Genomic DNA, 24,506 nt, shown 5'->3' on the forward strand with positions numbered 1-24,506 from the left:
GAATCATTGAAAGGACACAGCCTCCCCCACCTCTCTGGCCCCTGAGGTGGGACAGGAGCCTGCTGCGGCTCACCCACCTTGCCCAGGACTCTGGGCATAGCACCTCAATGTCCAGTAAATACCTCCTGGTTCAGCATATCCCACGCAGTGGAGGCGCCCCAGATGGATGCCAGGGTACACCCTTGGCTCACCCAGCATTATCAGTGACCCCTCAAAATAGCGCTGAGTCTCCTCCCTGTGTTCATCTGCACTGCTGGGCACCTGAGCCTTGGCGGTAGGGGGTGGGAGGGGCTGCAGGGGTCCCGCATGGCCCCATCCCTGCCCATCCTATGCCTACCTACCACGTTACAGCCCCACAGGCCTCCTTCCCAGCCTCTGGGCTTTTGCACATGCTGTTCCCCCTCCCTGAACACCCTTCACCAGTCTGAGAACGACTCCTCTGGTACATCTCTCAGCTGTGACTTCCTCCAGCACGATCTTCCTGCCGCTGTCCCTCTCCCAACCCCAAGACCTGCTGAGGCTCCTGCCTTTCGGGTTCCCACGCACCCGGTGTTTCTCTGCAGCCCTTGGCACCGTGGCCAGTGCCCTACGGCCGGGCGCAGAGCTCCACAGGGGCAGAGACAACACCTGCCTGTTCTCCACAACCTCCCCCTCCCCGGTCACCACGCCTGGTGCGCAGTGGTGCTCAGGAAGTATCTGTCCATAGGGAACGCAGAGACGGTGCCTTTGCATTAAGATCATCCACCAGGCTTAATTCTGCACGTGGTCGGAGCAGCCTCAGTAGTCCGGACACCTCCAAATCGCTGGAGGCGCGGAGCACGGTGAAGACCAGGTGAATGTGGCTGGTGTCCTCCCTCCGGGGGAGAGCTTCTCTCCCATCCTCCTTGCGCAGGGAGACCACCGGGCCGGGCCGGCCGGGCGGGGGCGCGGCCGCCGCCCGCAGGTGAGCCCCGCGCAGGCCCGGTCCCGCGTGCCCGCGGTGCGCGCCGGCGGCCAGCAGAGGGCGGCGGCGCGCCGGGAGCGGCCGGGCAGCGCCAGGAGCCCGCGCGAGCCGGCTCAGAAGCCCGTGGCCCGCGGAGAGGCCGCGCGCACCGGAGGCGGCCGCGTCCTTCCTCCTCCCGAAGTGCAGGCAGAGCGCCCGGAGCCATGGCCAGCGCTCCCGGCAGCCCCGAGGACGCGGGCAAGGCCAGGGGCAGGGACGGCCGGCCGAGGGGGGACGAGGACGACGCCCCCCCGGAGGAGAAGAGGCTGAGGCTGGGGCTGGAGGGCGGAGGCGCGGGGACCGAGGACGGGGAAGGCGCGCCGCGTCTGGGCAGCGACGGCCCGGGCACCCCGGCAGGTGGCGAAGGCGGAGGCGTAAGTGAGCGGGCGCGGGGTCCTGCGGGCCGGGGGCGGGGGCGGGATGCGCCGCGGCCGCCGTCAGGTTGAAGTTGATAATTGGGCAGCAACTCCTGCAGGCGCGAGGGGACGGCTTGCGGGGACCTCCTGAGAAACTAGGCGCCCAGGTGCCGGTGGCATCGACTCCCTGCGGCCGGAGACCCGCTGGACTCTGAGGTTGGCCCAGGAGGGGAGGGGGCAGCCCCGTGTCCCCTGGGCCCCGGACGGGGAAGGAGGCGGGGCTGCTCAGAGCAGGCTCACCACGCACCCCCATCCTGGGCAGGGCTGTTTGGGGCGCCTCTCGGGGACTTTGCCGGGGCGTGTGCCTCTCCCCCGGCGAGGGGCTTGGGAGGGCAGTCCCTGGGCACCAGGCTTGGCCAAGCCTGCTCCGTTGGGCGCGGGCTGGCAGCACTGGCCGAGCCCTCACCTGCCCTGCGCCTTCCTCTTGCCGCCTCGCTGTCTGGGTGGGCAGTGGAGTTGCCAGGGGGCAGGTGGCTTCCACCCGGAATCCGCTCTCCTCTTCCCATCCCGCGAGGCCGACTTCTTGGCACCCCCCGCGCCGTCCCCGTCGGCGGAGGGCGACTGCGAGGGTGCGCTGCCAGTGTGGTACGTGAGTCACTGGGCGCGTGTGTGGGTTGGGGCTCGCGGGCCACCTCGGCCTCCTGGGTTCACTCTGTGCTTCCTCTCCTGACCCTCCTCGTGGTGACTTTGCTGACCTTCCGTTTGGGGAGCACGTGTATTCGGAGGACAGATGGGGGCTGGCCGGAGAGCTGCTCCCCCCCGGTGAAGGTTGCCACCTTGATGGTTTTCCGTGGATAATGGGGTTGACCTCTTTGTTCCTTCCACATGTTTTTATTCTTGACCATTTGCTCAGCTGAGCTTGTCTTAGAAATTTGATCAGTCGCTAATGAGCCCCAGGCGGGAGAGTTCCCCTTCCTTCTGGATCGTTTAGGCGGCAGCAGCAGGCAGCCCTCCCTCCCCGGGGCTGCACCAGAGCCCCACCGACCGGCCCTGGGGTTGTTCCCAGTCGCTGTTTGGGAGCCCTTCTCCTAGTGACGACCGCGTCTCCCTGTGGATGTGACTGCATTCGGAGCTTGGGTCACCTGGACGCCCAAACCAGGTGAATCCTGAGCTCCCACGAGGGGGAGGACAGCGGTCATAGAAGGTCTGCGGGGACACTCCTGGAAAGGATGAAAAGGGAGTGGGGTCATCAAGCAGTGAGAGGGGAGGTCCCAGTCCCAAGCACGGTCATGCCGTGAAACTTGCATCGTTGAAATTCTCTCCCTCCTTTACATGGATTCTGCCAAAGACCAGGATATCAGAGTGCAGTGACGTGACCAAGTGCAGTGGAACGTGGGTCTGGAACCAGGCGACCCAGGTTTGCTTCCTGGCTCTGCCCCTTCTGAGCTGGGTGACCTGGGGCCAGTTACCTGACCTCTCTGAGCCTTAGAGTCCTTATTGGCAAAATGAGTGTATCGACAGGCCCCATTCCATGGGGCTATTTTTCCCGAAGCTGCAGTAAGGCCTGTGTATAGAAAGCAGTTAGCATTGCGCCTGGCACACAGTATGTGCTCAGTAAACGTGACCTGGTACTGACACTCGTTCCTTGGAGCTTGCTTGGTGAGATGTTTGGTTCTGGGGTGCGTGCCAGAGACGGGGCTTAGGCCTCAATCTCCACGTCAAATGCTTTCTGGAGGTTAAGAGAATTATATGTAGAGGGTGACATTTTTCAGTGGCAGAGACCCCACTGCATTTTTTGGTCCACAAAGGAAAACGGGAATCCTGTGTACCTTGTTTCCTGAACCTGAATATTTCCTGTCTCTTCCGGGTGCCTGGACTCTTGCAGTCCAGTGGCCCCTGGAAGAGACAGAATCTGGATTTTCAGGTTTAAAGGTTGGCCCAAGGCCTAGTGCAGCCCACAGTGCCCGCCAGACAGATTCTTTTTCCTTTTTAGTTTCTATGGGAATATTCTGTCTGAAGAACCCGGGAAGCAGTTCCAGGCTGGTGTGGGATTAGCAGCTATTTCTTTGAGGAGAGAAGATCCTGTTTCTGCACTCGCAGGCCATGTCTGAGTGGATCAAGAAGAACAGAGTGCCCTTTTATGAGATTTTGTCTGTGTGGACCATTAGCTTGGTGAAAATGTCAAAGCCATCCTCTCTCTGTAATAGCTGATTATTTCGGACTTTTCTCTGCAGAAGCTGCCTGGGCATCAGCGCCCTGTCTGTGCTGTATCCAGATGTTTTTAAGGACAAAATATTCTTTCCCATCATCAGGCCTGTGCTCTGGGCGGCTGAGGTTTAAATGTGACCGGTCGTCTCTGGGGGTGGCTCCCTGGCTCTGCTCTTGTCTTGGAGGGCAGAGGGCGCTTTCTCTGGTGGTTGCTAGAGGATGCTTTTAGGGGATAGACTAGAGCCCAGGAGCCCCTGAGCGCCAAGGCCCACTGGGAGGTGTGTATTCCTGGGGGCTGATTCCCCTCCAGGGATCAGAAGTTTCCAGGCTTCTTTGCATCCTGAACACCAGTCCTGATGAGAAGGTTTAGAAAAACTGGTTCTCTCAGCCCTTTACTGCCCTTTTTCTAGTGAATCCCAGGGTGAGTCTGACCCAGAGTTCTTTCCATACGGAAAGAAAAGTCTCTCCTAGGTCACTGGTCCTCACTTCAACCGTTTGCTCAGCTTCCCTCAAGACCAGGCAGGGTGACAGAGATTTCCAGGTTGTTGGGCAGAACTGAGAATTCAAGGGTAATAACCCATCAGAACCCCTGACATCCCCTGATGGAATCTCCAGGCAGGAGCACCTGGGGTTGGAACTGGAGCAGGCAGGTTACTGTCAGCAAGGGGCTCCCTGCAGAGGTTGATCCAAAGTGCAGGTCTGTTCCCTGCTCACTGGTGATGGTCTACACCTGGGCTTCTCGGCCTTGGCCCTGTTAACATTTGGGGCCATCTGTGCCTCTTAGGGTGTTTACACCATCCCTGGCCTCTGCCTCTAGATGCCAGTTCCCACCCCCACCCCAGTTTCGACATCCAGGAATATCTCCAGACTTTTTCAAGTGTCTCCTGGCAGGTGGTGGGACACAAGCAAGATCACCCTGCTTGAGAGCCATTGGTCTACACTTGCAAAAATGTTTGAGTATGAGCGTTGAGTTTGGGTCCCCACTGTACCACTTATGAGCTGTATGACCTTGGAAAATTAATACTACTCCATGGGCTTCAGTTTCCTCATCTGTACAATGGAGACAATGAGACAATCTTACAGGAAGGTGATGCTGGCATTCACTGAGATAAGTTGATAAGTGGAAAATGCTTGGCATAGCTTTTAAACACAGAAAAAGCACAAAAGAAATGGTCAATACCTTTTAGAAATTATTCGAGCCTCCATCTCCGAATCCACTGGTGAGGTGCAAAGGGGAATGTCATCTGCCGAAACCTCAGTCTTGGCTTCTGCACGGGACTTGAAGGTTTCCTCCCGTTTCCCCCTTGGTTCCCCGGGGCCGGGATTGCAGGAGGCGGGCACGTGGGCAGGCAGAGCCGGGGTTGGGTCGGGGGGCCCAGGTTCACTCTCGCACTGGGGACTTCTGAAGCTGGTTCGAGGAGACAGGGCGTTTGCACCAACATCTGGATTTCTGGATTCCCATTTGAGCACAGCTGGACCCCACAGGCTGAGGCGCTCTCTGCTGAGATGGAGATATTTCCCTGGCAACGATCTCTCAAGCTGACATGAAGACAGGGCCACCCACTGGAACTCGGTGTGTCTGGGAGGCGCTCCTGTAATTTGTGCAGCGAGCTTCTGGGGAACGCAGTGCTTACATGGGAAACGGTGGGAAGTTCACTCATCTTTCAGGGGCTGGAAGTGCAAGTTGGGGGAGGGCCCTTCTAGAAGGAAGAAGGCACAGGGGATGTTCTTTTTACCTGGGATGGAGAGGTGCAGGGTACTTACTGGGCATTTCAAACCCCCTCAGAGGAGCAAGTCTCCCTGTGCTGGGAGTAGTTTGGGAACGTGAGCTCTGCTGCCCTTGGCTTTGATTATTTCAGAAACATCTACCCTGGTGCTGGCAAACTGGAACCGGATTTGTGCTTCTCAGCTGAAAAGACTTAGACCTCAGGCAACTGTCTGCCTAATTCTTTTAATTTCAGTAGGGTGGTGGTCATTTTCCTTTTAGGTCCTCTGGAGTGTGACATGGAACTCAAGGGGCAGAAGGGAGATGAGTTTGGGGGCTGGGATGGGGGTCCCTATCAGGGAAGCCTGTGGCTTGGATGTTGTGGTGGTGGGGGTGGTGGAGCTGGGGGCCTGAGTGCAGGAATGGTTATGAGACACGTTCCAAAGGACTTACGGATCTGTCGGGTATTGGGGGTGAGAAAGAGGCAGGGTCAAGGTTGACCTCCAGAATGTCAGGGAAGAACAGGGCTTTGATGCTGGACTCCTTGGCTCAGGTTGCTTTGAGACTCTGGGGGTGATGTCTGCCAGGCTAGATGTCTGGGTGGGACATGGCAACTCTAGACCATAGTTGAGGCCATGGAAATGACCGGGGTTGCCTGGGAAGGGAGTGGAGACATCAGAGAAGGGGGTTTTCCCTAAGCCCTGGGAAACCTTCACAAGAGGGAGCAGAGTGCCTGGGAGGGCTCAGAGGACCTGCAGCCAGAGGACTCGTGGCTTCCCAGACAGCAGAGAGAGGAGGACGGGGCTTAGCCGTGTTGGAGAGAGCCCACTGCGTTTGATGTACCATGCTCATTGGCTGTTGCTGGAAATTCTTTCATTTCTAAATAGCAATAAATTTCATGTGTTTTCAAACACATTTTGCAGATACATCTGAAAAAATCCATAATGATTTGATAACCATCAAAATTCAATCAAACATTACTTAAACATTTAATTGTGGCTAGGTGAGACTATTTTGGTCAAATACGTTGGAACAGTTACCATTTATAGAAGTAATGTCTGTGTTAATGTTTTAGTTGAATTAGATAATTTTTCATATTCTGGATTTTGTTAATTAATATTAATTAATAATTAATTATTTTTCTAAAGAGAACATGTTATATTTCTAGATATTTTCTGTTTTATTTATCTACTTAATTGACAAAAATTGTGCATATAAAGTACAGGAGGAGTGTACACAACATGTTTTGAAATACGTACACATCGTGAATGGCTAGATGGAGCAAGTGTACATACACCTTACCTCACATGCTTACTTTTGTGGTGATAACACTTAAAATCTATTCTCTTAGTGATTTTCAAGTATGCCATATATAGTTGCCATATTGGACTATAGCTCTCTTGAACTTATTCCTCCTGTTTAACTGAAATTCTGTGTCCTTTGCCCAATATCTTCCCCAGCCCCTGGAAACCCCCATTCTACTCTTCTGTGAATGCGACTTTTATAGATTCCACACATTTTACTTAATATAATGTCCTCCAGTTTCAGACATGTTGTTGCAAATGGTAGGATTTTCTTTTTTAGGGCTGAATGGTATTCCATTGGGTGTATATAGCACATTGTTGCTGGAATGTTAATGGAGGCCAGTTGGGTGGGGGACAGAGAGTCACCCTAAGTCTGGGCACTGCACACTCAACCTGGGTGTGTGCTGTGAAACCCAGGTGCTCATGGTCTTGTAAAACCATAGTTTGTGTGTGTGCCTTCAAAGCCCTATGCTCCTATGATGCTTGCTGTCACTTTATCACATTTCCTTGGTAGACAGCCCTGCCCTGGCTGTGTCCCTTGGCACATGGTGGCACTGTTGGGAGACCCTTGCTTCTGCGCACTGGGGACAATTTGTCTTCCTCATTGCTCCTCCAAGTATCCGAGCAGCTCCTGTGCACCAGGTGCTTGTCTACAAGGTGGACCGGTTCCTGGGGTTCATACTCTAGTGGAGGAGACAGACTATGGCCCAGGGCCAGAGCCAGCCCCCGCCTGTTTATGTAAATAAAGTTTTATTGGAACATGGCCACACCCAGACATGCATATGCTGTCTATTTGGCTGCTTTCCTGCGACAGCGGGAGAGTAGAACAGTTGAGACAAAGACTGGGTGGCCTTCACAGTGGATCTATTTACTGTCTGGACCTTTTACAGAAAAGAACACTGCTTACCCTGCACCTCAAGAGCTGCAGGTGAAGAGGACTTCGCACTGCCCTGGTGTCTATGGGGGCTTGGGTGCCGCCACCCTTGAAACGTGCACAGCTCTGAGGTGGGGTCATAGTGAGTTAGTCTCAGCTTTGCCAGTCTTTCACATCTGGGGCAGGATGCTGTGTGTGGTTTTTCCTCACTGGTGTGGTTGGGTGGCTGGGCAGCTAGTGTGCCGTCTGACTTTTGTATGAGAAGGAGGGTGGAGGTGGCAACTTTTGTTCCCCTTGTCAGTATCTCCCTAAGGTGGGTCTCCGGCAAGCGTCTGGGACCCCACCTTGCATGGCTGCCAAAATCTGGTGAGGTCAGCCTTCCTGGTGCTGCCACTCTGAGGCTCTGTGCAGCACCTCCAAATTATTAGGAAGAGAGAAAAAAGAAGGATGGTTGCTGCAAGCACAAGAACTCGGGTTATTGAAATTAACATTTCCCCCAAGTTTTATAATGTCTAGGCATGCATATTTAAGCGTCTGCCTCAACAGCTCTTGCTAATAACCAGATGGTGCATTTAATTTCCTTTTTTTGTTCTCTGAGCAACATGCAGCTTCCTGCACAGCCCTCCTTGCAGCAACCACATGTGAAGTGACAGGACTTCTGACCACTGGTGCAGATCCCCTGGGGGCTTCTGAGAGCCCCGCATTCTTGGGGCAGCTTCCTTCCTTCCATCAGCCCCAGTGGGGAGGTGTCAGGTTGCTCAGAGCCCCACAGGGCTCCTGCCTTTGCTTCTCCAAGGAGTCAGGACTCCATGTGACCCCCAGACCTTGCCTGCTGAGGAGCAGGGTCCTGGGCCAGTGAGGGCTCTGAGGGTGCAGCCCCCTGATTGTGCGCTGATCCCACCTTGCCTTTCAGATCCTCCTCCTGGGGGACCCTGGCTAGGCTTTATGTCTTTGCTTCTCTCCGTTTCAGGAAGACTGTGTGGCTTGGAAACCTGTTGACTTGAATTGCAGGGTGTGAGTGCCTGAGAGGCAAAGGCTACTGACCTCTTTGTTCATTTTGTATTTTCATTTTTTGAACTCTGTCCTAGGTTGTCCTGATGGAGTTTTAAGCCCCTGCCTTTCTTGCCTTGGATCCTTGGAATTGGCCAGATGACAGAGTCTGAGGGGTGGGGAACCTGCAGCCTCAGGGCCACGTGTGGCCCCCCAGACTCCCATGGGCACCCCCCGACCGATTCCAAACGTCACAGAACAATTCCCTTTATTGAAAGGGTTTGTTCTGTAAAATTTGGATTCAGTCAAAACGCCACACTCAAAGATCCAGGAGGCCACAGGTTCCCCACCCCTACGCGCGACGGTTCCCTTCCACACCTTTTTCTGTGTGTGTGGGCACGTATATCTGCACACAAGTAGTTTTAATTTAATCTTTAAAACAAAAACAAAGATGGGATGATGCTGCGCTTATTGTCTGGAGGAGCTTCCTCCTCATTGGCTTATCATTGACTTCATCGCACGTGGAGCCTGGGCTCCACCTCCTCGGTTAATAGACGTGCGGCTGTGCCGTGCTTCAGCCAAGTGACCAATCCCATTCCCCAGGAGCCTTTGCGGCTGCGCCGTGCTTCAGCCAACCAACCAATCCTGTCCCTAGGAGCCTTTGCGGCTGCGCCATGCTTCAGCCAACCAACCAATCCCGTCCCCAGAAGCCTTTGCGGCTGCGCAGTGCTTCAGCCAACCAACCAATCCCGTCCCCAGAAGCCTTTGCACGGTTTCCGCCCTTCCTGTCACACGTGGCATTGTGGTGACTGTCCTCGCGCACGCCGCTCGGAGCCCTGTGCCTGCGCTCTCTGAGATGTTCCTGCGGGTGGGCCACCCGGGCCAGAGGGCCTCCTGCGCTCGGTGGACATCCTGGTTACATGTCATCCGGTCGCCGGCTACCTGAGGACCCGCGGGGTCCCACCTTCCGTAGTCGGCATCTTCCACGGCCGGGAGCGCCCTGGGCAGACGGCACAGCCCCCTCACTGTCTTCTGCTCGGGACAGTCCACACCCCGGTGTCCACACCCCGGCCCTGCCGGCAGGGGCTCCGGCTTCCCAGCCCCGGCAGGCGGCCTCACCCTGGAGGGCGAGTTTCCTTTCTCCAGTGTTCCTGGTAATGCTGCTGCACGTCGAGGCCCTGCACTTGCCGCTGTCAGGCCTCAGTTTCCTCAAAGGTAAGTGGGGGATAATATTAATATAGTAAATAACATCTGCCTCGCAGGGCTGCCACGCAGGTTCAGTGAAGTGACTCCGATGGAACACGTCACAGTGCCGGCTTGTCATGCACGGCCAGCGGGGGCAGGGCACCGGGATGCGTGGTTGCTGCTGTTGCCGGACTGGCTTGGCCAGGGGCAGCGTCTTCAGAGCCGAGCCCACTGCTGCCCGTTGGGACGTGGCAGGGACAGAGGCTGGGGCACAGTCAGTGGGCGCAGAGGAAATAAACAGGCTCCTGGCAGGTGCTGCATGGGTGGGCTCGGAGATGAGCCCCCAGCCTGGGAGCCCCCTGCCCACCTCGCCAAGGGGCAGAGGGCTCTGCTGTGGCTTCCAGGCCACAGAGCAGGTCGGATGTCCTCGGTGAGTTTCGAGCGTGAGGTCGTGATGGTGCAGGGCTAGGTTTGCCAGATAAAATACAGGATGTCCAGTTAAACCTGAACCTCTGATTAACATTTGTTTTTATTAGTATATCTCATACAATATTTGGGACATACTTACCCCCCAGATGATTTATTGTTTATCTGAAATTCCAGTTTAACTGGTGTCCTGTCTTGTTGTCACTTACTACGTCTGGCAGTTCTACATGGGAGTCATTTGTGTGAGTTCAGGGAATGCCATGCGGAGGACTCTCTCCAGGTGTCTGCAGGTGCTGGGATGGAGACAGTGCAGATCCTGCCTGCTTCTGCGTCCTCTGTGGGGCTGGCAGTGCTCCCACCTCTCTCCAAACACGGGGGCAAGAGCTGCCCCGTCGCCCCTGCCACCTGTTTGGAGCTCAGCCGCCCAGCCAGACGCGACAGCAAACAGCGTGCAGATGGCTGCAAAGCCTTCCCAGCTCCCTCTGTGGGGGGCCTGCAGACAGACCGGAAGCCCTCATCCTCGCTGCCTCCCACTTGCAGAAAACCCCGGTGACAGTCACCGCTGAGTTGTTGCTTGGGATGCTCCTCCCTCCTGGTGATTAAGCCACCCCAGACAAGCTCTTCATTTCCACCATGAACGTGTCCACACGCACACGGCCAGTTGTCTGGGACCCACCAGTGTGCTTGACTCATCCAGACAAGGGCCTTTCCTCCTAGGAGCTCGAGAAGAGCCGCGTAATTTCCATCTGAGAGTCCTTTGGGAGAAACCAACTGCGGCTCTGGAAGGTTTTCTTCCCCTTTCACAGGTTGTGTGTGGTTGCTGACACTTGATCATGACTTAAGTCATCCAGGGCTCTGCCCTGGGTGTACAGAGCGTGACCGTGCATTTGTGTCCAGCTGGCTTGTTGAATCTGGCCTCCAAATCTGTGGCAGTTTTTCATGGGACACACCACTGAGGGCGTCACCCTGTGCTGTTTGAAGATAATTCCTGTCTAGCCACTCATTGAACTCGTTACTCACAGGGTCTCAATGTCTTTGTGCCGCCTCTGCGAGGTGGGTGCTATGATTATCTGCATACTCACTTGCTCTCTGTCGCTTCTTTTGAGCTTCTGTCCTTTCTGTGCTCTTTCCTGCCACAGGGCCTTTGCACATCTTGCCTTTCTGCCTGGAAAGCTTTTCCCTCGCCCTGCCCCCTCACCTGGTGGAGGTCTCATCTGACAACTGAGTCCCCACATCCTCAGGGACACCTGGCCACACTAATGCAGTCTCAGTGATCCCCTGTTGCCTGTTTTCATGACACCAGGTGTTTTTCTGTTGTGATGTTAGCCTAGCTACAGCCACCTGTTTCTTTGGGTGGGATTCTTTGCTGAACATCTGCCCTCTCTAGACTGTGATCGCCCTGAGGGCAGGGGCTGTGCTTGTTCTTGGTTCTCATTGTGTCTCTGGTGTTTAGCGTGTGCTCGGCTAGAATCCGATTGGTGATTAAAGAAGGAATACCCATTTTACAGATGGGAAAATCAAGGCTCAGAAAAATGACATAACTTGGTCAATATTATATAGTGACTCAGAGGTGGGGCTGCATTAGAATTCACCTGGTTGGTCTTTGGGTGCACACTCTTCACCGTGGTAGCTTTCTGATTGCAGGAGCAAGAGACAGCTTTTAGAACATGTGTAACCAGAATCCTAGGGTTATCCCAGAAGATGGAATAGGAATTCACCTATAGGCCTTCTTACTGTATTGCTTTAAAAGCCCAGTCTGTCTGCCTTGCGCTTAGCAATGGCCTTAGCAATATTTGAAGCACAGTCGTCAGTATGAATGGATGGGTGTTTGCAATTAAAAGCAGGAGTCTGGGCCGGGCGTGGTGGCTCACGCCTGTAATCCTAGCACTTTGGGAGGCCGAGGCGGGCGGATTGCTCAAGGTCAGGAGTTCGAAACCAGCCTGAGCGAGACCCCGTCTCTAACAAAAATAGAAAGAAATTAATTGACCAACTAAAAATATATATACAAAAAAATTAGCCGGGCATGGTGGCGCATGCCTGTAGTCCCAGCTACTCGGGAGGCTGAGGCAGTAGGATCGCTGAGCCCCGGAGATTGAGGTTGCTGTGAGCCAGGCTGATGCCACGGCACTCACTCTAGCCTGGGCAACAAAGTGAGACTCTGTCTCAAAAAAAAAAAAAAAAGCAGGAGTCTGTATCATATTTAGCTTGTAATCTGCTATGGCCCCTGATCTTCTTCAGCTTCAGTTATGCAATATTAGTCCTCCTTCCCTCCTTTCCTCTCCTCCCCCTTGCATTCAAAATATTAAGGGAATACAAATGTTTTTGTTACGTGGATAACTTTGATAATGCTTGAGTTAGAGCTATTAATGTGTCCATCACCTACATAGTGTTCATTGTAGCTGTTAGGTAGGTTTTTGCTCATCACCTCCTCTCCTTCCCACCTTCATGATTTACAAGGACTTTTACTTCCCTGTGTGCTGTGTGCCCATTGGTTAGTTCCACAGGTGCTGTTTGTTTGTATACTCCTGAGAAACTTCACTAAGACAGTGGTCTTCAGTTCTATCCAAATTACCACAAAATACATTAATTCATTTCTTTTTATCACTGAGTAGTAACTGTGGTATATATAGACCAGATTTTTTGTATCTGTTCATGAATTGATGGGCACCTAGGTTGATTCCACATTTTTGTGGCTGTGAATTGTGCTGCAATAAAAATTCAAGTGCAGGTGTTTTTGATAAAATCACTTTTTTTCCTTTGGGCAGATACCCAGTGGTGGATTGAATGGTAGATCTACTTTTAGTCTTTGAGGACTCTCTATACTGTTTTCCACAGAGGTTGTACTAGTTTGCAGTCCCACCAACAGTATATAAGCGTTCCTTTCTCTCTGTATCTATTCCAGCATCTGTTTTTTTGACTTGTTAATAATTACCATTTTGACAGGGGTAAGGAGATATCTCATTGTGGTTTTAATTTGCATTTCCCTGATGATTAGTGACGTTGAGCATTTTTTAATATGTTCATTGGCCATTTGTCTATCTTCTTTTGAAAAACTGCTGTTCATGACTTTTGCCTGCCTTTTAGCCTTTTAAAGGGGTTGTTTCTTTCTTGCTGATTTGAGTTCTTTGTAGATTCTGGATATTAGCCCTTTATCGGATGTATAGGTTGGGAATATTTTCTCCCATTCTGTAGGTTGTCTGTTGCGGTGTTGGTTATTTCCTTTGCTGTGCAGAAGTGTTGATAGCTGTTCAGTTTCTTTACGTCTTCAAGATTGCATAGAGCTTTTCCCCGTAACTGGAGCTGCCTTCTCACCCGCATTCCTCACCCAGCTTGTCTTGTATTTTGTTAACAACTATTCCAGCCTTTCGTAAAGCCTGGACTGGAGAACAGCCTTGGAAAAGAAGATATGTGGTGAAAGGTGAAGATACCTGGTGGGTGGGCAGTCACCGGGGTCAATTCAGATAATGATGAGCCAACCTTAGGGGACTGTCTCCAAGCTGAACGTCAGCCCAGGTGGAACAAAGGGGAGCCTGTTGGGGTGAACTCTGAGTACTTGATAACCCCTGTTTCTCCCCAGGGTTGGGGAAGACGTGATGAACATGCTTAATGCGATGGAGAGGTTATAGAACCGTTTGGTAGAACTTGCTCAGCATGGCAGTGATGTGACACAGCCAAGTTATTGATAATTGATTGCCTGGCTGTCATTAGCTTAACACCTGCACTTGTAGCTATAATTTGTGTTAATTATCAATGTGAGTTTCAACTTTCCTTGTCAATAAAGGAAGTGTTCTGGGAGTGGTGGCTGAGGCTGGGCACCACAAAAATGAGGGGTATTACATGGGCAAGACCCCTTGCCCACCTACCTGCAGGTAGAGGGACACCCTAAAGAATGCATTCCATTCTTCGGAGGACCCTGAATAAATGGCAGACAGTGCTGCTCAAGTTGGTCCATCCATCCACATATCCATCGATCTACCTGCTTATACTTGTGTTCATATGTTCAGCAAAGACTCATTAACCACCTGCTAGATTCTGGGCAGGGACCAACTCTAGTGGTTGAGAACGTGGTCTCTGGCATCTGACTCGCTGGGCTCAAACTCAGCTTCCCCACCTCCTCGCTGGCTGCTTAGGCAAGTTATAGAGCCTCTCTGTGCCTCAGGTTCTGGTCTGAAAATTGGCCGTTAATAGCTCCTACTCTTGCAGATACAGTGAGTATTACATAAGATGCCACATTAAAAATGTATAGTCAACACTCAGTAGACATTAGGTTTTACCACTTATTATTAATATCATTCTTGTTAGGTGCTATAGATAACTTGGCGAGTGTGGGAAGGACACATATTTGAACAGACAGTGACCGCAAGGTGCTAAGTTCTGCAGTAGGGAAGGCCAAAGGGCCGTGGAGAGGGACTGGCCCACTCTTGGAGGCTCAAGAAAATGTTCCCTGAGGAACTGCTATTTCTGTCGAGGCCTGTATGGTGGGTGGCAGTTGGAGTCTCACCTGGATGTGAGAGACAGGATGTGGCCAAGTTAGCCAGGGGCTTGCACAGTTGGGTCCTGGTCCCCACTGGCAGGGTTGAGTGATCCAGCCCTCCTGTCCACTATGGCTGAAAGTCCAGCAGATCTGGGAGCGGCAGGTTGGGGCACAGGGCTGGCCATAATCCTCACCTGCCACCACACTCCCTGTGTGGCATCTGTTAGCCTCTGCCTCAGTCTCCTCATCTGGGAAGTGGGGTTAGAAGCCGTGCATGCTACTGTCTTGTGTACTAGGGCTTCTCAAAACATCAGGTGCCACTAACTCAACAGGGTTAGATGGCAAGTGAGGATCTTTGAAAATGGAAACATTCTATCTGAATGCAAAGTGTTTTCTGTGCCTGTGGTATTTTCTAACCTGTGAAATCATTGTGGACTCTGGAACTATCTATTAAAGGCAATGATGTTAACCCATCCTCCACCTGTCCCCTCGGGGAGGCAGTTTGTCAAAGATGGTTGGTGCTATTTTACACTCAGGGAAAACTAAGGATGGGGCAGAGACAGGACCGGGGCCTGGGACTCCCACCTCCCTGTTTGCAGGGTTCTTACATGGGGGAACCATGTTGGGGTCTTTCTATAGGGTTCGTCTGTAAGAAACAGCCCTGATCTTAAGTATTCACAGGGGACCTTAGGCAATATCTACAAACAAGGCAAATGAGGGGTGGATTCAGTCATCTCTGCAGCTAAGGCAGCTCCTGGGTTGAAGCAGTTGGAAACTTCTGTGGAGTCAGAACCCCTGTTTTGCCAGTTAGAAGCTATGAGAACTTGGGCTGATTATCTAACCTTTCTGGACCTCGGTAACCTTGTAAAGTGAAATAGGATGCATTGTGCTAGATCACAAGGAGCCTGGTTTCTTTCCACCCTTTTCTTCTGTCTCTCTCCCCCCCAAGAGTTGAACACATGTGGATCCAAATAGGCTGAGTTCTTGGGAGTTTTTAGGAGCCCATTTACTAGTGGGTGATGTCACTGTGTGTTGAAGGTGTGATTCATCCGCCATTCCTTTCTCCCACAAAGCAAGGTGGATGGGTCAGTTGAGCTAGAGGGTTCCTAGTGTCACTCTCCCTCCCTGGTTCCCTCCCTTTCTATTCCTGGCGTGCTGCACCTTGCTCGAGTTCCCATACTCTGCATCCAGCCAGGAGATGGGACGATCTCGAGTTTTTTTTTTTTTTTTTTTTGAGATAAGGTCATGCTCTGTTGTTGCCCAGGCTGGAGTGCAATGGCGTCATCATAGCTCACTGCAGCCTCCAACTCCTGGGCTCACGTGATCCTCCTGCCTCAGCCTCCAGAGTAGTTGGGACTGCGGGCACACACCACCATGCTCGGCTAATTTTTTTCTATTTTTTGGTAGAGACCGGGTTGTGCTCTTGCTCAGGCTGGTCTTGAACTCCTAGCCTTGTGCAATCCTCCTGCCTTGGCCTCCCAAAGTCCTAGGATTACAGGTGTGAGCCACTGCCCAGCCAGATCTTAAGATTTAATGTTGGAGATTGCATTATAGCCTGAGTGTCTGAGCCCTGTGGTCTGTTGTGGCTTTACTGGAATATCCGTGCTGTGGTCCCATAATAAAAGGGTTCTCTATTTCCCATCTGGCTCCTCTCCTCCTGTCAGCTCCCTCCCGTGGGGAGGAGAGGGGGACCCTAGGGCAGGGTTGGGGCTTTCCCAGGTGCCAGCTGTGGCCCCAGTTAAGCCCATGGTCATTCCCACAAAGCTTCCCTCTCAGGGTCATTCTCAGTCTTGGGGATTGTGCCCCAGTGTGTCCTCATGGCGTCTGGCACAGTAGTCAGTATTCACAGGTTTTGGTGCCTCCTTTGGTGTTTTTCATAGTTATATATTTCCCTAACCCTTAGTAGCATCAGTGTTGTGCATGTGGGAGGGGGTGGTGTTTATTAAATATATATGGATTCCTGGGATGACTCCCCAAGAGTCTGATGCTCAGGGCTCAGCTGGGGTCGATGTCTACAAAAGCCCTTGGTGATTCTCTTGTGGCCAGCCTGGCTCTGGTTTGGGAGCTAATCGTCGGTGCTACTTTGCAGAAATTTTATTTTTGGCTCTTGTACTTGTGTTATCATCACTTATGTTCGAATCTGTTTCCTCCCGCAGCTCCTCGTAAGCTCCTTGATGTCTGGGCATCTCCTGCTCACATCTGTAGTGGGGAGCCGGGCTTTCTGTGGGTGCTCGGCGGAATGGCCACCGGGGACTGCAGCGGAGCAGCTGCTGGAGTCAGGCTCTAGGGAGGTGTGTGCATGCGTGTGTGCACATGCATGTGTGTGTTTGTGTAAGTGAGAGATGAGGATGTTTTTTAAAAGAATCCTTTTCCTCCATCTGCGTCTGCGGAGAGTCAGTGTGATTTACTCGATAGAGGCCGGTGCAGCTTCAGGGGAGGCCTCCCCCGACGTGGAGCAAGTTACGGGTGGGCAGAGTTGCCCAAAGCTTTCCCCGGGGACTGCTTCGGCGTCTCCTCGGCTAGCTGAACTCGAGCGTGCACTTCCGCGCAGCCCCGTTGTTTGCCGTGAGTGCGTCACGGGCACTGTCGGATCTGCTGTGAAGGGTGTGTGAGGATATGGGATGGAGTGTGGGATGGGGCACCCCATCTCCTGAACAAAACATGGGGTGCTCGTGCTGGAGGAAGGAGCATCGCCATCTGTTTCCACTCACTCAGCTGCATGTGGGGTGAGGACGTGCGTCCCAGACCGGAGCCTCCTGTTAGGTAGGTGGCAGGCTTGATCAAGCCATTTCTGAGTTCCTTGTACACACACGATCAGCACCGTGGTTAGTGCTGATGGGATAACCCTTCACTTGTTTCCTGGGCTTGGCAGGAAAATAAATGTAGAGGAAAATAAATGCCACTCCCTTGAGGGTTCTTTCTTTTGCGTCAGGGCTTCTCAGAATACTGTCCTCAGAACAGCTGTGAGGGAACCTGCTGGAACACTCAGTGAACACACAGATTCCAGGGCCTACCCTTGTGAGGTGGGGTCTCAGGGGCTGGGAGCACAAAATGAATGGATGACTCAAAATGTTTGTAATCAAGTAGGGAGATTAGACAAGTATATATGGATAACTATAATACAAAGTAGATTTTAAAAATGATGACTTTGGTATGTTTAATGACATGAAAAAAAATTCAAGGAATACAGAAAAGTACAGAAAAGAGAAAAAAATCACCTCAAATCTCACCATCCCAAGAAATAAACTTCCTTAATATGAAGTGAATGTCATTCTAGGCTAAGCCTAGAAGAATGTAGGTAGAAGAATGGCTAGAGAGATGCACAATCATGATCATTCCAAAAGGGATTTTAAAGGAAAAAAGAGCAAATTTAATGCTATATGAATGTAGCTGATGAAAAAGAAATGGAATTGAAACTGAAGGACCTGCTGAGATGAGATGAATGTTGTCTTTGCCTCACCAAAAATTGGTCCCTAGAAGATCTGAAAACAAAGGTTATTAAAAATATTAAGAAGTTATATATATTTTAAAGTTTATTAATCTTCTAACGAAAAACCTGCATAATAACTGCAGATAAAGCCATTGCAGAGTGTTTACTGCTGCTTTTTGCCAACACCAACCTTGGGGGAAGCTGCTTGTACACTCTGGTGGTAGTTGGTTTGGGAGTCTTCATCTGGGGTGAGAGGGCAGTTTGCAATAAACACCGTGAAGGAGAAACACACAGCACATCCGGAGCCTTCAGAGGAGGAGGCTCCTCCTCTGTCTGGGGTTATCAGGAAGGCTTGATTACAAAGATAACAGGTGAACCAAGCCTTGAAAGAAGGGGAGGATTTGGACATAGAGTGATGGGGGGAGAATGGAAGCAGGTGTGATGGTCAATTTCACGTGTCAACTTGACTGGGCCACAGGGTGCCCAGATATTTGGTTAAACATATTCTGGGTGTGTCTGTGAGGGTGTTTCTGAGTATCAGATTTGAATCAGTGGACCGGGTGAAGCAGATCCCCCTCCCCAGTGTGGGCAAGCCCCATCCCAGCCACTGAAGGCCCGAATCAAACAGAAAGCTGGAGGAAGAGGGAGTTTGCTGTTCACCTGACTGTCTGTGGGCAGCAACATCAGCCTTCTACCTTCAGACTTGGGCTCTCACAGAATCATACCACTGGCTCTCCCAGGTCTCCAGCCTACGCACTCTGGATTCTGGGACTCCTCAGCCTTCGTAGCCAGGTGAACAAATCTCTTACAGTCAGTCAGTCAGTCAGTCAGTCAATCACTCTCTCTCTCTCTCTCTCTCTCTCTCTCTCTCTCTCTCTCTCTCTCTCTCTCTCTCTCTCGATCCCAGGCTAATACAAAAGTCTGTCTTGGAGAAGGGGACAGCCCAAGGAGGGGCAGAAGAATACAAAGAGGGTTTGGGGGGATTGGGGTCCTGATGAGTTTTACCCTGTGTGACACAGGAAATCCTTAAAGATGTTCAAGAGGTGAAAGTCATATTCATGGGGAAACACCTGGAGTATGTGAAAAGAACAATGATCACTCCATTTAACTCTCCTGAAGGGGCATCAAGAGGACGCCGTGGGGACACGGCTTGGAAGGTAGTTGAGGCCGTGTCTGGAGGAGCTTTTGTTCCAAGCTGAGTCTGAACGTAGCCTGCTGGGAGAGCAGAGGCCCTAAAGGGCTTTGAATTCCACCTAAGGGGTGGCTTTGCCGACAGTGGCAGGGATGGGTTGGCGGGGAGGGGATAAACTGGCAGCGTGCAGTCTCATTGGGATTCTGCTACTCTGGCCAAGAAAGGTGGGAAATGACTTTAGGAAGAATCCCATAGATCTGGGAGTCAGCTGCATGGAGGAGGTAGTTGAAGGTGACAAAGTTTGGTGGAAGTAGAAAAGAGAGCAGAGAAGCAAACCTCAGAGACGTCTGCATCAATGGGCTGGTGAAGGGTTAACACAGTTTGGCAACTGAGGGAAGGAGGGGTCATGACTTGGGGGCATCGCAGGGATCATGTGAGGTTTTCCTTCTTAGCAGGTGGAGACTTACGCATGACCGTAGTGTAAAGGCCTGGCACATGCCTAGTGCAGAGTACGTGGATGCAGAACGATGAGTGGAGGTTGAGAGTCGGGGATGGGGAGCTCCAGTGGGTGAGGAAGGGGGTCTCCATGTTGCACACACGGAGAAGGTCGCTTGGGAAAGGAGGAGGAACGTGTCTCCTTGTAAGATGAGAAAGGTGTCACAGTAAAGGGGTTCGGAGTGAGGGGGGGAGTTGAATGGGCTCTGTCTTTGCACAACAGAAAAACCACATGGGTCAGGTCTGGGAGGCTTTGAGACATGGAAGAGGTTTCAAGTTGATCATCATAGGAAGCACGGTTTGGGGTTTATTTGTGATGATTAAGAACATTGCAGAACCAAAGCAAAGGCTACATTAGAGTCGGCCAGCGAGATTATTTTGTGGAACTTCTGGATCTAATGCCTTCCAGCCTTATCCAGCAGCCCTTGGGCAGCCCTTGATGGGGCTGAGGCAGGCGTGGAGGTTGCCCAGCGGGCGTGGTAGGAGGTATGGGAGGATGGGTTTAGGAGGTGGCGGTGGGGTCTGCGCCAATCAGGAAGGTAAAGCAGGAAGGGGCATGAGGGTGTGAGGAGAGGCTAAGCAGGGTTGGTGGATGGTAGGAGGATGTAGCCTGAGTGGGAATCTTAGATCTCGAGACCAAAGGGCTCTACAGTGGTGACGAAGATCAAAGAGAGGGCACCAGAACGAAGCCCCCGTGCGATGATGCTGGGATGTGAGGATGCTGCAGGGAGCAGCTGCTCCTTGATGGTGAGGACGTGAGCACCGTGGCCCGCCCAGGTCCTTCCTAGGGAGACTCTGTGCTGTGTCCCTGGGGCCCTGGTCATCACCTGGCTTAGAGCAGTGGTCCCTGAATGGTGTGCTTTGGACCGTGGTGATTCTGTATGAATGCTCATGGGTCAAGGACAAAATGAAAAAACTGAGACAATGTCACAGAAACGTACACATTGATGACAGACTGCCAGCTGTCCATTTTTGGGGATGGTTCTTTATTCTGAAGTCATGTCTGTTCTATTAAAAAAATTGTTTTTGTATTTGCATACTTTTTTCTCCTTTATGAAATAACGTGGGGTAGAGATTTCTAATACATTCAATTTTTCTGGTTTTCTTGGCATATGGGGAGAATTACATCTCCTTCCTACATTTTGGTGGCAGTGGTGGAGTGAGGGGTTATGGCCAGGCCTGGCCAACAGGCTGGAGGCAGAAGTGCAGTGTGACTTCTGGGCTTGAGCACTTAATTCCCAGTGCAGGGCCCTCCAGCATTCTTCCCCTCCCCTGCACTGACGGGTGACACACCCTCCATTAGCTAGAGTCCCAGAGTACATGGAAACAGAGTGCCCTGCTCCTTGATGGGCAGTGCCCATGCAGCATGAGTGAGAAAAGCAAGTTCTGTTGTTTGAAGTCACTGAGATTTAGGACTCATTTGTTATTGCAACAAAACCTAATCTATTCTGATTGATCGTGGTTCTCTCTCTCTCTCTTATTCTTTCTTGCGCTGTCTCTTTGTGAAATTGGTAGTTTAAAGAAGTTCCTTCATAACAAAATCAAAAAAGAATGGCAACCTTATGTTGGTTCCCAAATTAGAAAAATATTTTTATTGGTTTAAAAATTACAAAAATGTGGGAATTAGCAATTTAGAGAACACCAGCATGTTATGTCCAAAAAGACCAGGTTATTTTATCAGTTACCCACACCCCTTTATAAAACCTTAGCCAAGACTTGGAACATTTCAACCTTTTCTATCCCATATCCCATGGACTCTTGGAGAGACGCTGATAATATGTTGCAGCTCAAAACAGTACAGCCAGGAACCGCCCTGCGTTGGTTCTTGAAGTAGAATCCCTCTTGCTTTGGAGTGAGCTTCCTGCTACTGTGACTTCTCAACAACCCCTTATATGCAGTCTGCACTAATTGCACTAAAACTCGGCCAGTGCTTTTGCTCTGTTGCTCCCCAAATTAAACACCTTAATCATGCAAACGCACAGAATTGGATTTAGTGTGACTGATTCCCAACCGTCAGTAAGGATGTAATTAGACGATATTTTTCTCCAGTTCAACTAAAAGAAAATTGACAATAAAATGCTGATCAATATGTATAGCTCAGGAGGCAGAGCCTGCTTGGAGATGCAGAAGTGTTTGTTTTTAAAATCTATAGTCTTGAGTAAAGAGGGGGAGACGGGGAGGGTGGGCTTGGCAGCAGTGGCCGTCGGAGGCTGCGTTAACGCGGAGACGCCTCTCTGAGATGCCTGGTGCGTCTCTGTGTTTCAGGGGACTGCGCTCGTGTGGCGAAGTCCGCTCGCTCTCTCTGGTTGCACGCGTGTCTCTGGGGGTGCATGTCTGCGGGTAATGACAGCATGTGCCCGTGTGGGCGTGTGCGCATTCCCCCGTGAACCTCAGCTTCCGTGGCTCTCGGGGCCTTGAGCCCAGCAGATGCCATTTTATGAAAAATGAGACAGGATTGAAACCAAATCCTGGCTCTAACGGCAGCAGGCTTATGAACAACTCTGGATTTTCTTTGTTTTGGATTCTACTTGCCTCCAAATGGCATTTCTGTTTCCTGTGAAATGATCAGAGTCAAAGTGATCGCAGCAGTTAGCGTGCGATTCTGCAGACACTGTTGACACCTGGGTGGGTTATTTGTCTCTGTTGGGGGAGAGGGGTGTTGGGCAGCGTCCCTGGACTCTGCCCACTTGACGCCGGTAACACACCTCCCCCAAGTTGCGACAACCGAAAATGTCTCCAGATATTGCCAGATGACCCCAGGGGGCAAGATAACCCCCATTTGAGAACTTCTGCTTCAAGGAAGTACAATGTCCTGTGAGATACGTTGTGGCTGTTTGCAGTCAGGGGCGAGCAGAGACTGGAAGAGGTGCTGCGGGTTCTGGGAGGGGCCGTAACGCTGTTTCTTGAGCTGGGTGTTGGTTATATGAACATGTAAAGTATGCGGGAATATTGCGTTGGCCTCTTATGTGTGCACATTCTGTGTGTAAGCTATACTTCAATAAAGCATTTAGAAAGATTGCTCATAAGACAAATGATTTGCAGAACGATTGGCACGAAAGCTGATCACCTTTATTTGAACTACTGTCAAACGAACACGAGAGGCCCCCAAGATGAGCCTTTCAGGGTGTCAGGGCCAAGGGTAGAGTGTGTTGTGTGCATCTGTGTGCACACATAAGAAGGTTCACTGGTCACACGAAGGATAAGGTCTTCTCCTGAGGACGGGGCAGCAATGCAAATGGAAGACCAAAGCGTCAGGCTTTCTAAATGGATGCTGGTAAAATCTTGTGCACGATTCATGCTCTGCACATGTGCCTGTGTCTGTATAAACATTAATTCTGTAATAAAGGCCGCATGTGGGTTTCAGTTGATATAGAGAAACCATGGTGAGAATGAGGAATTTGGCCACCATTTCTAGGAGATACAGTTTCTGGAAATTTGACTTCACTTCTGTAGTTCCCAGTTGCTACCTCTCTTCTGTTTCTTCAACAAACTTGTGCAGAGCCACTGTGTGCCTAGAACGTGCCAGGTGGGGGAGATAAAAAGATGACTGAGACATGGGCTCCATCAGAGGTGACTGTACCCTAACACAAATTAGGAGAGAGCCCGAGGTCTGACGGGGCAAGCACCTTGATCAATCTCACCCTGTAGCCTTCTGCCTGAATGAAGAGCATTTTCTTCCATTACCCCTGGAAATATGCTGTGCTTCATACACAGAAATGCAATTTGTGTTAATTCTATCAACTCTGTGATCTGTGTCCATACTGAGCATTTTTTTTCCAAGAGGGATTTGTTTCTCAGCAAATCATCTTTAGAATGTTTAAAAAAATTTTTTTTAATTTTATTTTTTATTTCAGAATATTACGGGGGTACAAATGTTTAGGTTATATATATTGCCTGTGCACTGCCCAAGTCAAAGCTACAAGTGTGTCCATCCTCCAAACAGTGCACACCGCATCCATTAGGTGTGAATATAACCATCCCCTCCTCCCCTTCCCTACCTGCCTGACCCCCGATGAATGTTTCTCCTATATGTACACATAAGTGTTGATCAGTTAGTACCAATTTGATGGCAAGTACATGTGCTTGTTTGTCCAGTCTTGTGATACTTCACTTAGAAGAACCATCTCCAGCTCCATCCAGGATAGTACAAGGGGTATTAGTTCATCATTATATTATGGCTGAGTAGTAATCCATGGTATACATATACCACATTTTATTAATTCATTCATGTATTAATGCCCACTTCGGTTGTTTCCACATCTTTGCAGTTGTGAATTATGCTGCTATGAATATCTGAATGCAGATGTCTTTTTTATACCCTTCTGTTTTGTACTTACCTCTTCCATCTTAGATTTGCCCTGGGAATTCCAAGTTCCTGTCCCTTTATTTTGCAGAGCATCTTTGCTCTTCTTTGCCATTAATCTCAAAAGTATGTAGTTGAGCCCACTGCAAGATGTTTGACATGCAAAAGATTCGACAAATGGGACCCACCCTCTGGAAAGTAGTGGTAGTTCCCGATTGATGCGGATGTTATTGTGGTTTTCCCTATAAAATAGACTATTTGAGCTATCAAACTCTTGGCGCCTGGCTGTAGTCCTCAGCTGGTGGTATTTGGGAGGATACTGCTCTTTTGCAACCCCAGGAGAAATGCTGCACACTCAGAGAAAGAAACTGGCTCTTTTTAAGAAGCAGAGGGAGGTTTCCAGAGCCACTGCCAGTTTGTTTGGAGGCAAAACGGCTGTTGTATTAAAATTGCCCAAACTTGGGCTGGTGCCCTATGTATTCAGAGCTCAAAGACATGATTACTTGAATTTTTTTTTTTTTTTTTTTAGTTTTCCATCCTGTTGCTTGGCAAGTTTTTGCTAATGGCTTCAACCTCAAGAGCTCAGTTCTACAGACACTAATAGCACCTACTATGTGCCAGCCTCAAGAGTGCCTACTGTGT

General features: G+C 50.9%; 1 protein-coding gene across 11 annotated transcripts in view; it reads left to right on the forward strand.

Moving 5' to 3' along the window:
* Positions 1 to 1,131: 1,131 nt before the first annotated feature.
* The window catches only part of RBFOX1 (RNA binding fox-1 homolog 1), a 1,966,619-nt gene continuing 1,943,244 nt past the window's right edge, over positions 1,132 to 24,506 (forward strand). For all 11 annotated transcript variants that reach the window (XM_075995067.1, XM_075995066.1, XM_075995073.1 and 8 more), the window contains exon 1: positions 1,132 to 1,356. In XM_075995067.1, the coding sequence (XP_075851182.1) occupies positions 1,147 to 1,356 (210 nt within the window). In that variant the 5' untranslated portion in view covers positions 1,132 to 1,146. The remainder of the gene's footprint in view (positions 1,357 to 24,506) is intronic.

The sequence above is a fragment of the Microcebus murinus genome, chromosome 19, assembly GCF_040939455.1.
Source record: "Microcebus murinus isolate Inina chromosome 19, M.murinus_Inina_mat1.0, whole genome shotgun sequence".
In the NCBI taxonomy this organism is placed as follows: domain Eukaryota; kingdom Metazoa; phylum Chordata; class Mammalia; order Primates; family Cheirogaleidae; genus Microcebus; species Microcebus murinus.